Source organism: Humulus lupulus, chromosome 6, assembly GCF_963169125.1.
Source record: "Humulus lupulus chromosome 6, drHumLupu1.1, whole genome shotgun sequence".
NCBI classification, from domain to species: domain Eukaryota; kingdom Viridiplantae; phylum Streptophyta; class Magnoliopsida; order Rosales; family Cannabaceae; genus Humulus; species Humulus lupulus.
In genome coordinates this window covers 221074242-221093376 of record NC_084798.1, presented here as the reverse complement: position 1 = coordinate 221093376, position 19135 = coordinate 221074242, and the positions used below count along the sequence as shown (strand labels likewise).

At 27.2% G+C, this 19135-nt stretch overlaps 1 protein-coding gene across 1 annotated transcript; it reads left to right on the top strand.

Annotated features, from left to right (window-relative positions):
* Window positions 1–1095: 1095 nt before the first annotated feature.
* On the top strand, window positions 1096–5668 carry LOC133783471 (subtilisin-like protease SBT5.4). Its single transcript, XM_062223104.1, has 11 exons — window positions 1096–1206; window positions 1309–1418; window positions 1602–1699; window positions 1788–1955; window positions 2141–2252; window positions 2893–3466; window positions 3550–3608; window positions 3740–4015; window positions 4118–4232; window positions 4316–4529; window positions 5031–5668. The coding sequence occupies exons 1-11, from the start codon at window positions 1111–1113 to the stop codon at window positions 5567–5569; spliced, it is 2361 nt and encodes a 786-aa protein (XP_062079088.1). The 5' UTR covers window positions 1096–1110; the 3' UTR covers window positions 5570–5668.
* Window positions 5669–19135: the final 13467 nt, after the last annotated feature.

Here is a 19135-nt window from a genome sequence, read left to right as displayed (position 1 = left end):
ATTGTTACTAAAGAGTACTTTTTAAAAATAAGAGATAATTTTTTGTTGGGACTAAAAATAGTATTTAGTCATACAAATATATGTTGTGACTAAAAAGTTGTCACTAAAAGGTATATTTATTTACCGTGAAAGTAATATATATATAGATATATTTTTTATATCATAATACCAACAATATAAAAAGATAAGATTACATGAGAGGTGACAAAAGTCTAAGATGATCGTTTATGATAGTAAGAATGTAGGTTTAGTTATATAATTTTTAATATTTATTTTTAATTTAAACAATTTATTAATATAACATAAAACTCTTTTTTTTTCAGGCCAAGAAAAAAAGAAGATATACATACAATACACACAATATCAATTCTGTTGTATTTTAAATTAAAGGAAGAAAAAATGAATTTGTAATTCCCAATCAAGTGGTGAATTATAAAAGCAATAAATTTTTTTATCACATTAATACAATATTCTGAATATTTTTTTTTCTTTTACCTCGTTCATCGGAAAGATAGGGACATCTAAAGTGACAAGGAATCCTATTAATTTACTTAGTCAATAATAGAAGTAAGAGTAATGTAGGACCTTCTTTCGATTACAAGTAGTGATGCACATGAGGCAGGGAATTGGCGGGAAGTGCTCCCCCGTCCCTGTCCTCATTTATATTTTTAATCCTGTCTCCGCCTTATGCCCTCTTATTTCTTGTCGAAGGCGAGGTGGGGTATCCTCTATTGGGGCGGGGAATCCCCACATAAAATCTTATTTATTTAAAAAATAAATTTTAAAATAAAAATAGTAAATTATATGTAAATTAAAATATTACACAATATTTATTATTTAAAATATTAAACATTATTCAAAATAAAATTTAAAATATTAAAAAAATTACTACTATACTATAATAACACATAAAAATATATATAAAATACATATATATATATTATAAAAATGTATAAAAATTACAACAAGTCCTATCAGAACGGAGAGTGCTAAGATGCAAAATATGCATCTCTAATTACAAGATGCAAAATATGTAATTTTCTTATCTATAAATATGGAAAAACTATGGCAGCCTACTCTCCAATTCCATCTATGCTTTAAAGAAAAACTATGGCCCCACAATGTAGTAGTGTTGTTTCATCTTCTCTTCTCTCAATATTTCTTATTTTCATTTTGCTTCAATCACCGGTGGAAGCCCTTAAAAAGGCAGGCATATAAGTATATACAAATATGCATTTTTATATATATACATATATATTTTCATTTTGCTTCTATTTTCTGAAGTTTTTCTTATATGTATATATGCAGCCTTATATTGTCTACTTGGGAACACATTCACATGGTGTGAACCCTTCCTCAGAAGATCTTGAAAGGGCCACAAATTCTCATTACAGCCTTCTTGGATCATACTTAGGAAGGTAATAATAATTCATTCTCACACAATATTTTATTTTATTTTTAATTTTAGGAATGTAAATAGGGCAGATTTTTCTCACCATTTCTGAAAAAGATTTTCGGGCAAGTCTAGACAAACACAAATTTAAAAAAAAAAAAATATATCTAATTGGTTCTTTCTTAATGAATGCATAATTCTTGTGCAGTGAGGAAAAAGCAAAAGATGCAATCTTTTACTCTTATAATAGACATATAAATGGATTTGCTGCAATTCTTGATGAGACAGAAGTTGCAGAGATTCAAAGTAAGCTTTTTTTTTACTCAATGTGATGCAAAATATATGAACTCTATTGTTTTGTTGTATATCTAATAATATTAATTATTACATATAGAGCATCCAGATGTGGTATCAGTTTTCTTGAGCAAAGGAAAGAAATTCCACACAACTCATTCATGGGAATTTCTTAGATTGGAAAAAAATGGTGGTGCTGTCTCTTATCAATCAATTTGGAACAAAGCTAGATTCGGTGAAGATGTAATTATTGCAAACTTGGATAGTGGTAAATATTTACTAATTTATATTTTGATGCTTCATTAACTCATTATCAAATAAACTATAGCCACTGATCTATCATCTCACTAGCTAACTCTTATATATATTATATATAATGATTGTTATATATATATATAGTAATAGATGACAATAATCTGTGTTTTTTAAGGATAGTAAGTGTTGGTTTGGTAGGTGTTTGGCCTGAATCTAAGAGCTTTCATGAGTTTGAAGGAATCGGACCTATTCCATCAAAATGGCATGGAGGTTGTCAACCAGTCATCAAGGATAAAGTCCACTGTAATAGGTTGGTCCACATTCTTTTTTTTATATATATATATATATATATGGTTGAATGAAAAATAAAATTTAAAAAAAAAAGTAAATTTTTTACATAAAAACTCAATATTTTTACTTTGATGTAGTTATATACTTTTTTTTTTTTTTTGGCAAAAATACACAATCTTACTAAACTAGTGATTATGTTACTATCTCATCCGTTTTTCTCTATTAATTACTGACTTGCAGGAGCTAGAACACGTGCTAGTTCCTCATTGATACGGGCCAATTAGAGTGGGAAATCCATACCACCATATACATGCTTATCATTTAAAGAAATAGCTAATTATTTTGAGACTTAAGTGCACTTTTTTTCATACCAAAATTTTGTTGAATAATACTTTTTTATTTTCCACAATACATAATAAAGTAATTAAGAAAAAAATAAGAAATGAATTGCTACGACATATCTATATGGAAGGACAATTTTGTTGATGCATATCAAATATATATATGCTTCTTGCACTTACATTTCTTAACCTGTAAATGGTGAGATTTAAATCTTTCTCTTCCCAATGAAGAGGTGAATGAGCCAAATTTAAATTTCTAAACATGTCACTGTACATTTTTTAAATTAAATAATCTCTTCTCTGTTTTCCAATCTCTAGGAAGCTAATAGGAGCAAAGTACTTTAGCAAGGGCTATATGGCACTTCTAAAGACTCTCAACACTTCTTCTCTTCAAACTTATATACGCAAGGCAAACTTTTTCACCAGTCGAGACTTTAATGGGCATGGGACTCATACTCTTTCCACGGCTGGTGGTAGTTTCGTCTTTGGAGCAAATGTGCTCGGCAATGGGAATGGCACAGCCAAGGGTGGATCCCCCAAAGCCCGTGTCGCCGCTTACAAGATTGGTGGTTGGCTGCAAACTGAAGATGCACCTGCTTACACCGATGCTGATGTTATGGCTGGCTTTGATGCTGCAATAAGTGATGGTGTGGACATAATCTCGGCCTCTATTGGTAGTGATGAACCTATTGAGTTTTTCGAAGATGTGATTTCAATAGGGAGCTTTCATGCCGTTATGAATAACATTGTTGTGGTTGCCTCGGCTGGCAACGAAGGACATGATCAAAAGACTGTAACTAATGCATCACCATGGACCATAACCGTGGCAGCTAGCACAGTCGACCGTGAGTTCAGCAGTTATGTATCTCTTGGCAATAAAAAACACCTTGAGGTACGTAAAACGCCCTGAAGTATCTCAAACTTTTGATATGAAAACAAATATAATTAAGTGTTCATTTTTTGATATAATCACAGGGAGCAAGTCTTTCTTCACGCGGCTTGCCATCTCAAAAGTTTTATCCATTGACCTATGGGTTAGTATAAAAAATAAGAGTAATGATACGTGTATAACATTACACACAGTGATATGGCAGTTTAGCCTAGCCAATCACATTTATAAAAACAGTTTGTATGTAATTTTGATAGAAAAATTAATCATGTACAGATCAATATTTAATTGTTGTATGTGTGTTTCTCCAGGGAGTTCTGCAAGCCTAAATCCAAAGAATGTAAATGGGACTATTTTGGTTTGTTATGTTGGGGATGAGACTTCAAAACTTGAAAAGGGCCACCAGGCATTTCTTGCAGGTGCTGTTGGAATAATTCTAGTTAATCATCCCTTAATTGGGAATGAAACAGATCCTGAGGCTCATGTGCTCCCTGCATCTCATCTCAATGCTATTCAAGGAAATTTAGTGATCGAATACCTCAAAACTACCAAGTACAAACAAATAATCTTAAAAGCTGTATTTCTTTGTAGATTTTATATCAAAGACAATAAATTTAATTTGACATAATAATTATGATACTTTTGTGATTCTAGGGCTCCCATGGCTTACATGACTCGACCAAAAACTGGAGTTGGAGTTAAGCCAGCTCCAGCCATGGCTTCATTCTCATCGAGAGGACCTAATGTTATTCAGCCAGCTGTGCTTAAGGTCTACTTTGAAAATTTTCTTATTTAGATTTTACTATTTTTGTATAAAGAAATGTTAACCAATTTTCTCCATTGCACATACAGCCGGATATCACAGCACCAGGAGTCTATATTATTGCTGCATATAGTGGAGCTGTTGGACCAACTGATGAAATATTTGATAAGCGTCGAGTCCAATTCAACACAATTTCAGGTACTTCAATGTCATGCCCTCATGTTTCTGGGATCGTTGGCCTTCTCAAAACTCTTCATCCAGATTGGAGTCCAGCTGCAATTCATTCAGCTATAATGACAACAGGTATATTTATTCACATATGCCCAAATATAATGGATAATTTTTATATAGGAGTTTCACTTTAAGTCCTACCGGTGGGGCTCAGTGTTATCGACTCTTGAACAGTTTTCGGCAAAAAAATTTTTTTATGACCGTGTATATTGTAGTTGTTTAGAGCTTCCTGCAATTTATTCAGAAAATTCTGAATAGTTTACAGTACCAAAAACTAGGTTCAAATATGTTTTCCACGCGTATAAAAAAAAATTAGTTACGCGTGCAATAATATGTTTGAACTTAGTTTTCGGTACTGTAAATAATTTGGAATTTTCTATAAATTTACAGGATACTCTAAATAGCTACAATATACGCGGTAAAAAAAAAAAGTCGCGCCAAAAACTGTTCACAGGTTGAGAACACTGAGAGCTCCATCGGTAGGACTCAAAGTGATGCTAATCTATATATACATCAATATTTGACAAATGCTGGTACTATTCTTTACTTCTCACTGAGCTAATCTATTTGCAGCAAGAGTTAGAGATAACAACAATGAACCGATGTTGGATTGGAACATGAAAAAAGCAACACCCTTTGAATATGGTTCAGGCCACATTCAACCAAACCGAGCTATGGATCCTGGACTTGTGTATGAAAGAACTATTGACGATTACATGAACTTTTTATGTGCCCATGGCTACAATGAAACAATGCTTAAGAAATTTTATAAGAAACCGTATAAATGTCCCAAATCATTCACTCTAGGAAATTTCAACTACCCTTCCATTACAGTTACAGATCTAAGTTCACAATCAACAACAATCATTACTAGAAAAGTTAAGAATGTTGGCCCACCAGGCACCTACAAAGCATATGTGAGAACCCCAGCTGGAGTTTCTGTTTATGTTAAGCCCACAACATTACAATTTAGCAAAATTGGTGAAGAAAAGAATTTTGAGATCATTTTGAAGCCAAAAATTGTTGGACAACCTAAAGATTATGTGTTTGGACAATTGAAATGGACAGACGGGAAGCGCTATGTTAGGAGTCCTATAGTAGTCAAGTACTAAAAGGAGTCAGAAATTAGTATGGCAGATTAAAATGTAAAATATTTATTTTATTCAAGCACATTCATCGAGAAAGTATGTATGCATTGTCTGTCATATGAATTTAGTATAATTATGTGTTTATATATTTTTGGACCATGTGTTTTGTCTCATTATGTGTTTGGACCATTTATTTTGACAAATTACTTTTTTAATCCTATATTTTGTAAAATTATTAAAATAGAATCCTAAACCCGATTTTGGTCAATGATTTCTCAACTAAAATCACAAATAATTTACTAAACTAATAATTCAGAATAAAAATAAAATCATTCTGCTTAAAAACTGTGTTGTTATATTCAATTTTTTCTTTATTAAAATTGAGTTTATGGTTCTATTTTAACCATTTTACAAAACATAGGGTCCAAAAAGTAATTTATCAAAACATATTGTCCAAACAGATAATGAGACAAAACACAGATTCTAAAAAAATATAAATCCTATAATTATTCAGAATATTCATTAATAGAAATTCCAAGAATATAATTGGAGTTATTTAATTAATGTGATCAAATAGTATTCGAAATATATCTAACTGTTGTCTCAGGTTGTTGGATTGAGATTCCTTGTTATTGTACTACCAAACAATTTGTTGGAGTTTTACATCGGCCTTATATCAGTACTAGATATAAGTAATTCAATTCGTTTAATTTTATTTGTAGAATTTATTAATTATTTTTATTAAATTTGTATTATAATCATATAAATTTCAAATAAATAAATAATATTATATATAAAATATTGACATAAACATATTAAATAAAAAATAAAATCAAAATATTGTTTATGATTTTTTTTAAAATATATATAATATGATAATATTTTCAAACATAAATGATCATTTTTATAATAAAAATAAAAATGATGTATTATATATTATTATTATGATATTTTATAATATTTAAATTATATTAATAATATTTAAATATATTAATATTATATAATATTATTAAAATAAGATTTAAATTATATTATTATAATTATTAAATATCTAGTTTTGTATTATATATTAATATAATAATGATATTTTATAATATTTTTTAATTTATATTAATATAATTAATAAAAATATTTTTTTAGTTAGTTTTAAATGTATATTCATTAAATATTTAGAATATTCTGTTAAAGTTAACAAAATAAATCGTTTGAAAATTAACTTTTAGACCTCATGTTTTGTCAAAAGATCAAAAGTATGAAGAAATATATTATTTATTATTATAGATATTTTTTATTGACATATATTATAATTATTAGTAGAATAAAAAAAATTATAAAATAGATAGAGTTTCTTCCTTAATTAATTAATAGCAATAAACTAAAAATATATAATAATTATAATTGATTGTTAAAAAATATATAATAATTTGTAAAAATATCTCTAAAAAAAGTAGAATAATTTATATATATATATAAGTAGAAAAAAAAAACATTAGAAAAATTTAGGAAATAGATTAAGTAGTTTGTAGAGATTTTAGAGTACCACATTAACTCCTTGTAGCTCTCATTTATATAAATACTTGATACAAGTAATGTGCAATGCACATTTGCTTAGTTTTATTTATAGAATTTATTAATTATTTTTATTAAATTTGTATCATAGTCATATAAATTTCAAATAAATAAATAATATTATATATAAAATATTGACATAAACATATTAAATGAAAAATAAAATCAAAAAATTGTTTATGATTTAAAAAAATATATATATAATATGATAACCTTTTTAAACATAAATGATCATTTTTTATAATAAAAATACAAATAAAAATTACGTATTATATATTATTATTATGATATTTTATAATATTTAAATTTATATTAATATTAAATATTATTATAATAATATTTTATAATATTTGAATTCATATTAATATAATTAGTAAAAAATTAGGATTATATAATATTATTATAATAATATTTAAATTATATTAATATTATTATTAAATATCTAATCTTGTATTATATATTATTATAATAATGATATTTTATAACATTTGAATTTGAATTTGATTTTGAATTAATATAATTATTATATATGTAGTCTTATATTGAATATTATTATAATTGTGATATTTTATAATATTTTTGAATTTATATTAATATAATTAATAAATATCTATTTTTAGTTAGTTTTAAAAGTATATTTCATTAAATATTTATAATATTCCGTTAAAATTACTAAAACAAATTGTTAAAACCAAAAAATTTTGTTATCTACACATTTTTTATATAGAAGAGATATATATATTAGGGGTGTTCATTAAATTCAATCCACATTATATTGCTCATAATTTATTTGATATGCACTAAGTGTAAATTCTAAATTTCAGATCCATTCAAATCCACCGTAGTGCAGATTGAATTGGTTATTTTAGTGTATTTTTTTAATATTAAATTATTTAATTATTTTCTCTAAAATACATACATTTTTTTCTCATAACCAATTAATCACATAAATATTAAAATAAAATATTCATATTAAATTTAAATATCACAAATAAACAAACTCCAATTGCATATAACATCAAGCTCTTTAAGGCTTCAATCTCTAGCAACAAAATAAATATATATGTAAAACAAGCACATCAATACAATTATTTAAAATATCATATATTAATTTTTAAAAATATTAATATATTATTTTTGAATATTTAAAATGTTAATTATATATATAATTCTTTAAATATATATATATATAAATAGATGCCGATTAGATTGCATCAATTACTTTTACAAGTGAAAGTGCATCCAATACTCACAAATACGAATATCCGTACTTTGTCTCAGTGATAATAGATAGGGTTATTAGGGTAAAAATAATAATAATTGAGAAATTACACAAAATTATTATTTACCAATAAAAAGATCGACAGATAGAAAGCAATTGAATTTTATTCCCATTAACACAATATTCTTTTTTCATGACCACACACACTAGCTAGCCGTACGTAGATATTGCAATGTTGGGTACCAATGATAAAAATATCACAAAAAGTAGATTCTTAAATTGCTTAATTAATTATGCTTCGTTCGAATTAAATAATAAATCAAGATGATTCCTCTTTTTACATTAATTATCACTTTATCTAAAACAAATTGTAGAATCGTTATGGACCATACAAAACATTAAGCTTAATCATATATAGACATGCACTGTTTCAATTATGGTACCTAAAACCCTAATTTGCAATGTTGAATTCTAATACCATAATATACTTCAATTATTTAAAGAAGTTTCCCCTATTCAGACTCATTGACCATGAAACAGTTAACTTTCTACGTACAAGAATAGAAAGTTTTCAGCAGGTGAATGCATAAAGTATATAAGACATGAAGAATATATATATATGTATATATATATAAATATATGTATAAAGTTGAATTAATGTACTTTTCTTCTGCTTCAAGATCTTATAATATTAATTACTTTACGCGACAATTAGGGATGGAATTATATAAATAGGGAACGATTACAATGTATCTTTTTTTTGCAACATCGGTACATCTTTTTCTATTTTCGGTACCTGGATAGATATAGTCTCAAAAAATTTTATATGACGGTGTACATTGTAGGTATTTAGAATATCCTGTAAATTTTCAAAAAATTTTGAATAGTTTACGAAGCCGAAAACAGAGTTCAAACTGTCAAATTTCACACGCGTACTCAAAAAAACAGGCACGCGTGCAACAAACAGTTTAGACTCTATTTCGGTACAATAATTTATTCAGAAATTTTTGATAATTTGTAGGATGTTCTAGATAGCTATAATGTACACCATCATATAAAAAAATTTGGGATTGTATATAACTATTCAGGTGCCGAAATAGAAAAAAAATGCACCAGTGTTGCAAAAAAAAAAGATGTGTTGTAGTCGCACCATATATAAATATATTTATATATATTAGCTAGGTTTCGAAAAAGAAATGATTAATTACTGTGAAAGACATTTATCAACAATTTTCCAGATAACCTTATGGATTGATTGTGTAATTAAAAAATAAAACACTTAATAATTTAAACAAAAGCTATAGAATTTAAAAAAGTTCTTAGTTAAATATATTTGCTGACTAATAATTGCAGTTAATAGTGTGTATTTAATAGTTAATCACTTGATTGTCGGAGTATTTTTGTCATGACTTAAATGTTAAGATCAAACTTACTTAAATCATGCTAACACTGACTAAAAAAAATTCACAATTTATCACTAATGCCTAGTTTTAGTTATAATAAATTGTAACTTTTATAACTGATTTACTTCTAGCCACAAACATTTTAGTAACGATATAAACAATTTTTTCATTTTAGGCTTGTGTATATCTTAAGTTTCAACCGACACTACATACTTTAGATGATGAAGAAATGAAAGCAATTAACATACTTTTAAACATTATGGTACAATTATTCCATATCAATCAATTTAATTGATTCAATTATAAACAGTTTAGGTGAACAAAGAGTCTTGGACCCATATCTCAAATTAAAGTGACAAGGAATCTAATAAATAATTACTTTAATTCTATTATTTAACGTTAATTGAGTCCTGTCAAAAAATCAAAATGCATCGCACATCATCACTTTATCTAAAACCCTACACTTATAAATATATGTGCTACAAAAATACAGCACACAAATTAAAAAATTTTCCCCTTTTATTTTTGTCAATAAAAAATATCATTCTTATATGTATATATATATTATTTAACTGACATTAATTAAACTTTCCTATAGTTAGAAAATAAAATTTAATGTCAGTTTAAAAAATATACTTATAATAAGATGAATAATAAATAAAAAAAATATATGGGTAATGATCCATATTAATTTTTCTTTATCACTTGATACACTAAAATTCAAGCTATATATGTTTTTTGTGTTTGGATTCTCATCATTTCAAATATATATCACATATCTTCAAAGTCACATTTTTGGCACATAGTATTTTCTGTAGTTTTTCTTGGTACTTTTCCCTAGGCCTAGTATTCCATGTCCCACTATCCAAAAGAAAGTACTGGATCAGTAAATATTAATTCCACAAAATTAAATTATTGATGTACTATAGTTATAATGGAAATACAGTGTCATATTCTGTCTATAAATGTAGTTAATTGCTTCACCACTACAAAACTGGACTATTCTGACACTCAACCACGACAGTCAATTCTGTTGACTGTCGTAATTGTTTAGCGGGACTCTACGCCGACAGTTAAAGTGTTTAACTGTCGGCGTAACTATCCCTACGCCGGCATAAGCAAGTACGACGTTAGTCGACTATCGTCATTGCTCAATAGCGACAATTAAAAACTGTCGGGAAAACTCATTTTTGTAGCAGTGCTTTGTCTATAAATTAATTAGCAAGAATTCATCACTTAAAAGCTTCATCATCTCAGAGTCATTGATGATTTGGGTGTATTATTGTTTAGTTTTTTTTATCTTTTCAAATATTTACCAGCTAATATTATGCTGGAGTGATCCCTAGTAAAGTTTATAGTTTAGCTAGTTCCGAGGTATAACCTTGTGAACTTTTTTTGTTCTTAGCTTCTTAAACATTTTGAGTTTTTCGTGATATGGCTTCTTTGGTGTTTAATTATTTTGGCAATGAGTTCTTGAAGGAGAATATTATATTTTTATCAATCATGCTCTGTGGGTTCTTATTATTATTTATGATGTTAGTGTTATTCTTTATCTTTTATTTTCTTTGAAATTATTTGGGGAAATTTTCTTTGTTCTAATTTTCTGCTAGAATTTGTGAAACTTTCTCAAGTTATTCATTGATATAGTTTTATAAACCATCAAAGTTGTCTTGTTGCTATTCTAATTATATATAGAAAAAATATATACATCACCCCAAGGTCTGAGTTATAACATATCTATTCATTATTTTTCATTTTTATATAGTTAAATAGATAATTATCATATCATATATATATATATATATCTATATTTATCAGGTTTAATATTTAGTTGGACAATATATGCTGCAGGAACTTTGGTGAACTCTTCAAATCTCAGCGCCATTATGGGCTCCAAGACAAGCAACAAACAAAATATTCTTGAAGGCAACACAATGACCGATTTATCTATGTCTGAAATGAATTTCTTGTTTTATGCACTCTATATGTATAATACATCATATCAATGAGAATGAACTGATAGGTTGATTTACTTTGCAACTCCGTTGCATGCTCTTCCTAATCGACTTAGCATATTTAATTGTATACTAAATTATCATCATATGCAAAAGAAAAAAAAAATTGCAAGCTGAATTATTTATTTTAGTTTTGGTTTGACTTTAATAATGTTTATTCTGTATTGTAGGCTAAAAACTCTACTTGGATATTTAGGAGAACTAAGACAATTATATAAGAGAACCAAGGCAACAAGAAATTATTATTTAAGTTGTTGGGTATTATTATCTTTTTGCTTGTAAGAATTATGTACATTGAGGATTTGATGTATTATTTACATTGAGAATAATGAATTTTTATTGAGAATTATTTAGTCTCATAGGGATTTGATGTATTATTTACATTTCAATTGTATGAATAAATGTTGTATGTATATGAATTTTTATTATGATAAATATGATTTTTTTACAAGTTATGGTAATAACAATTAATTATGTGAGTAATTTTTTTATTTAAATTTATATCAAACTCCAATTGTTAAAAATTTTATAGTTTTAAAAATATATATATTGAAATATTATTATTTATATATATAAATTTAATGTTACGACGACATTTACTAACTGTCGGCGTTGCCAGGAACGCCGACATCTTTTACCTGTCAGCGTTGCCAGCAACGGTGACACATATTAACTGTCGGCGTTGCCAGTAATGGTGACACCTATTAACTGTCGACGTAGCCAGCAACGACGACACTTATTAACTGTCGGCGTAGCTACTTCTACGCCAGCATAAGCAAATACGACAGTTATTCGACTTTCGTCATTGTTCAATAGCGACAGTTAAAAACTCTCAGGAAAGCCCGTTTTTGTAGTAGTGCACGTTGAATGAGACATCATTTTCCACATCATATATTGATTGGTGGGTTAAAGTGAAAGTGAAAAAACATATGTACATCTTTTAATGTTTTCTGTGGCTTTTAAAAACAAATAATTGATTGGAGCATTTTGTGTGAAGATTATATTGGTGGATTTTTGTTATCATTTTCATTAGTATTGTCAATTTGTGAGTGTGGTTTTGCCTTTTCCCACGATGTTGAATCCATTTATTTCATAGAATTTTTTTAAAGTGAAGATATATATATATAGTTGAAATATAATTATGTTTTTGACAAAACCATTTAAAATTTATAAGTAACCTTGTCGTGGTACAATCACCACCTTTGAATTTTAAAAACTGTATCATCCTAACCATTATTTTAAATCATAAAATTATTTAAATGTTGAAATTTTAAATTAGTATTAAAGTGTCAACAATAAATTAAATTATAAAAATGTTAATTAATAATTTTCTACTTAGACTGTAATCACGTATTATGTATTTTAATGAATAATTAATTTAATTTTTTAATTTTATATATAATTTTAATTCTTAAACAAAAGTGTAAATATAATTTTTATTATTATTTATAACTATTAGAGAAATTAGTTAGAATGATTACTTTTTTTTTTTAAGTGATTTTGTACTCTGACCTACTTTTGATAATTTTCTATAAAATAGCATCTATCTAAAAATTCAATTAGTTATCGTTCAGTTGACCCTTATTATTATTATCATTATTATTAAGTTCTTAACGTAAAGGTTTTTTTTTTCTTTTCAATTTTCTCTAAAATAATTTCGTACTATAGCTATGGAAATATTGTAGTGAAAAACACTTACTATCATATAATTATTTTTTTATATGAGTACGGACTAGTAACCAATAATAGCATCATCACGGGTACATTCTTAGTGATAATAGTTAGGGTTATTAGGGTAAAAATAATAATAATTGAGAAATTACACAAAATTATTATTTACCAATAAAAAGATCGACAGATAGAAAGCAATTGAATTTCATTCCCATTAACACAATATTCTTTTTTCATGACCACACACACACTAGCTAGCCGTACGTAGATATTGTAATGTGGGGCACCAATGATAGAAATATCACAAAAAGTAGATTCTTAAATTGCTTAATTAATTATACTTTGTTTGAATTAAATAATAAATCAAGATGATTCCTCTTTTTACGTTGATTATCACTTTATCTAAAACAAATTGTAGAATTGTTATGGACCATACAAAACTGAAATTCCGTTTTTAGTAATTACCAAATTAATTAAACCATGAATTAATTAAAATGCAGAATGGTAATTAATTGTTTACACAGAAAGCAGTTCTGTCGGAACAGAATCCGAACTTGTCACGACAGAACTGAACACAATAAATAGACAGTGCAAAAATTAAAGAACACATCGAATTTTTACAAGGTTCAGAAACCCTTCCGGATAACCTACTCCTTGGGGCCACGCCCAGAGAATAAACCAATTAGTAAATAAACAAAGTGTACAAAAGCATTGACTTAAACAATATAAGACTCCATCTTAAACTATTGCCGCAATCTTGTTGTACTCTTCTCTACGAATCTGGTTTGATGAAACGCTGATTCTCTTGAACTCCCTTCAAAGAATAGCGAGTGCACACTTCCTCCCGAAGTGAGACTTGGATAGAATCCTCTCCCGAAGATCCTTATAAACACGTTCACAATAGACACTATCTGTTTATAATGGACTAGATAGATATCCAACAGTACACTCAGCACTCTCACAAAGATTAAGGTGAACAAACTTAATCTCTACAAATAAACACACTCTTCAAAATAACATAATGTTTACAAATATTCCAAATGGAAGAGGTGAGAAATCCAAAGGCCTTGGCAAGGAATTTATAGGCAGGGAAATCGTCCAAGGCCATCATATTCTGGTATCTTTGAAATCAATTTGCGAATTCCTTTGATTTAGGAAAACAGCCAGCCAGATGGATTCTGTGTCGACAGAAAAGGAAATTGATGAGTCAGCAACGTAATCAGTTTTATCTGGCAGAACGAACATGGTTGTTTCTTTTGACCATGTTTATTTTCGACACATTCTTTATTTCCGAAATAGACATAATCCCATATAATCCCTGAAAATAATCTCAAGATATTTGCACAGTATATTTTTACCAAAAATTGATTATTTGAGATAAATAAGGCAACAAATATATTCACACTTAAAGATCTTTTCACATTACCAAACCAGCTGAAAATATTGCCAATAAAACCGAAAATCAATATGGAGGTATGCTACTGATTTTTCTTTAAACAATTAAAATATTTTGTCTAAATTAAAGTTTAGCCAAAAAAGGATTTTACAAAACATTAAGCTTAATCATATATAGACATGCACTGTTTCAATTATGGTACCTAAAACCCTAATTTGCAATGTTGAATTCTAATACCATAATATACTTCAATTACTTAAAGATTAAAAGAAATATAATAAAGCCATAATATATATATTAGGGGTGTACATTAAATTCAATCCACATTATATTGCTCATAATTTATTTGATGTGCAATAAGTGTAAATTCTAAATTTCTAATCCATTCAAATCCGCCATAGTGCGGATTGAATTGGTTATTTTAGTGCATTTTTTTAATATTAAATTATTTAATCATTTTCTCTAAAGTATACATACATTTTTTTCTCATAACCAATTAATCACGTAAATATTAAAATAAAGTATTCTTATTAAATTTAAATATCACAAATAAACAAATTCCAATTGCATATAACATTAAGCTCTTTAAGGCTTCAATCTCTAGCAACAAAATAAATATATATGTAAAGCAAGCACATTAATACAATTATTTAAAATATCATATATTAATTTTTTAAAATATTAATATATTATTTTTGAATATTTAAAATGTTAATTATATATTTATAATTCTTTAAATATATATATATATATATAGATGTTGATTAGATTGCATCAATTACTTTTACAAGTAAAAGTGCATCCAATCCTCACCAATGCGAATATCCGTACTTTACCTTAGTGATAATAGTTAGGGTTATTAGTGTAAAATTAATAATAATTGAGAAATTACACAAAAATTATTATTTACCAATAAAAAGATCGACAGATAGAAAGCAATTGAATTTTATTCCCATTATCACAATATTCTTTTTTCATGACCACACACACTAGCCGTACTTAGATATTGTAATGTGGGGTACCAATGATATAAATATCACAAAAAGTAGATTCTTAAATTGCTTAATTAATTATACTTTGTTTGAATTAAATAATAAATCAAGATGATTCCTCTTTTTACATTAATTATCACTTTATCTAAAACAAATTGTAGAATCGTTATGGACCATACAAAATATTAAGCTTAATCATATATAGACATGCACTGTTTCAATTATGGTCTAAATAGATATAATATACACGATCATAAAAAATGCGCAAAAAACTATTCAAAGATCGAGAATAGTGAAAGCTCTACCAATAAGACTTAAATATTCACTATATTTATATACAACAAATATTATATGTGTTAGGATATTCCATATTATTTCTCATTAAGGTAAACTATTTGCGGCAAAAATACAAGATAGCAACAAGGAACCATTGTTGGACTGGAATATGAAAAAAGCAACACCGTTTGAATATGGTTCAGGCCATATCCAACCAAATCGAGCTATGGACCCTGGACTTGTGTATGATATAAGTATTGATGATTATCTGAACTTTTTATGTGCTCATGGCTATGATGAAAAATTGCTTAAAAAATTCTCCAAGAGACCACATAAATGTCTTACCTCATTCAACCTAGCCAACTTCAACTATCCTTCCATTGTGGTTACTAGTCTAAGTTCAAAATCAATGATAGTTACTAGAAAAGTTAAAAATGTGGGTCCTCCAAGTACTTCCAAAGCATATGTGAGGGCTCCAATTGGAGTTTCTATTTACGTTAAGCCTGCAAGCTTGAAATTTAGCAAAATTGGTGAGGAAAAGAAGTTGTCTTCACAACAAAAGACAATTAAAATAAGATAAGATTATAAAATCAATTTGATGAGGTTAAGTCAAACTAAATACATATACTTTAAAGATCTCTGCAATATTACTTAAAAATCAGTTACCAAAACTACTATCGAACCCTTATTAATTAATCAACAAGTACATTTCTTGGCAAGAAAATATCTATTGAGATAATAACCCTCCTCAAAATCCATTCAACAAGTAAAAAGTTCGTGTAACCATAAAAATTATAAGAATTTTTAAATTGCAAAACTAATAACAAATAATGGTATGACAATGTGTTGCTTACTCGAGCTCGTTGAAACAATGAGCCTTTCAATAATCCAAGAATTTTTTAAATTGCATTAATTGTGGCGGTTGGAAAAATTTGCTGATTGTAGCCTATGAAGACATAGGCTACGATCAAAGAGTGAGCGACACAAAACTACTCAAAAGTTGAGTTGTGCCGCAACACTTTCAACATGGAAATGACTAAAGAATATGCTATATATATATTACTTATTTTATATCTACTAAAAGAGTTAATATGAAATGAGAGTCATACACACTAGCAAAATACTTCAATTTATATCTACTAAAAGATTATATATATATTTAAATTTAGGGTGTCTTGGTACAATGATTTATTTTTTAAAGTTATTTTGCACTCTAGTCTAGTTTTAATAATTATTTGTAAATAGTCTCTCATAATTTAGACAGATTGTCGAAAATTTTGACAAGTGGTCGAAAAATTTAAATAGTCAGTTGAAAATTTTAGACAAATGACCGAAAAATTTAGATAACTAGTCGAATTTTAGACAAATGTTATTTTGCAAAAAATTATCAAAAATAGACCAGAATACAAAATTACTTAAAAAAAAAATTATTTTCACCCATTTATTTATTGATTTTAATGACTAGTTGAACAATTAAAGCAAATCACTTTTAATCGAGTCCACTAATACAATAATATATGTTTTGACCGATTATCTTACACGTTATACACACTAGCCATGTAGAGCACATGTGAAATGATTACTTTTGTCTCTTTCTAAGTATTATTATCTATTCGTCAATTATTTATAGTTAGGGATAAGGAATCTGAGGTTGAGGTGACCAAAAGATGTATTTATTGGACTCGTGTCTTTTCGTAATAATTGTATATATATAGCTCGAATTCCATTGGGTTTCACAGTAATTCTAGTGTTTAAATCTAGGCTCGTAAATTGCTTAATTTTTATTTTTTTAATCCAAATGTCTTAAATTAAGAGTATTTTTAATAGAGTGTTAAGAAGATAGTGAATTATTATATTTAGCAAATTATCACTCTACTAATATTGTAAAAATTATGTCAAATTTGACACATAATACTAAAAGTTATATTAAATTTAGAACATGAACCAAATGTCACTTTTTTATTTATTATATTAACATTAATTTATTAATTAACGATTAATTACTACTTTTTTACAATAAAAATTGAAAAAATAATTATATTTTGTATATTATTAATAAAAATTAAATTAATTATTTACTTTTTTTAAGTTAAATTTGATACAAAATTTACACTATTAAAAATATTTATCAAATTTAAGTTAAATTTGTATTAAAAATATTCTAATAGTAGTGGTCACTATCCGAATCATTATAGACATCTACTAGCTAGCTAGCTACCACACTATAGTAAGTGTACTAAGAGTGAGCCTTTGTCCACTCTTTCATATTCTTATCATGTTTGTCATCACTATCAAAATAACAATTTTTATACGGAGTTAATTATTAAAAAAAAATAGAGGTGAAATAACCGAATGTGTTTTCTTCAATTGTAAAATAAAAAAATTACTGACTTGCACAAGTGGTGAATTATAAATAAAATGAATTTGTAATTCCCAATCAAGTGGTGAATTATAAAAGCAACAATTTTTTTTTCTCACATTAATACAATATGCTGTATTTTTTTTTCTTTTACCTCGTTCATTGGAATTGGAATGATAGGGACATCTAAAGTGACAAGGATTCCTATTAATTTACTTAGTCAATAATAGAAGTAAGAGTAATGTAGGACCTTCTATCGATTACAAGTAGTGATGTACACGGGGTAGGGAATTAGCGGGGAGTGCTCCCTCCGTCTCTGTCTCCTTTTTCATTTATATTTTTAATCCTGTCCCTGCCTTATTTATGTTTATTTCCCGTTGGGGGCGAGGTGGGGTATCTCCTATTGGGGCGGGGAATCCCCACATGGAATCTTATTTATTTAAAAAAATAAATTTTAAAACAAAAATAGTAAATTATGTGTAAATTAAAATATTGCACAATATTTATTATTTAAAATATTAAACATTATTCTAAATAAAATTTAAAATATTAAAAAAGTTATTACTGTACTACAATAACACATACATATAAATATTACAAAAATATATAAAAATTTAAATAAGCCCTGTCAGAGCAGGGAGTGCTAATCCTGTCCCCGCCCCATTCCTCATTTAGACGAAGATTCTC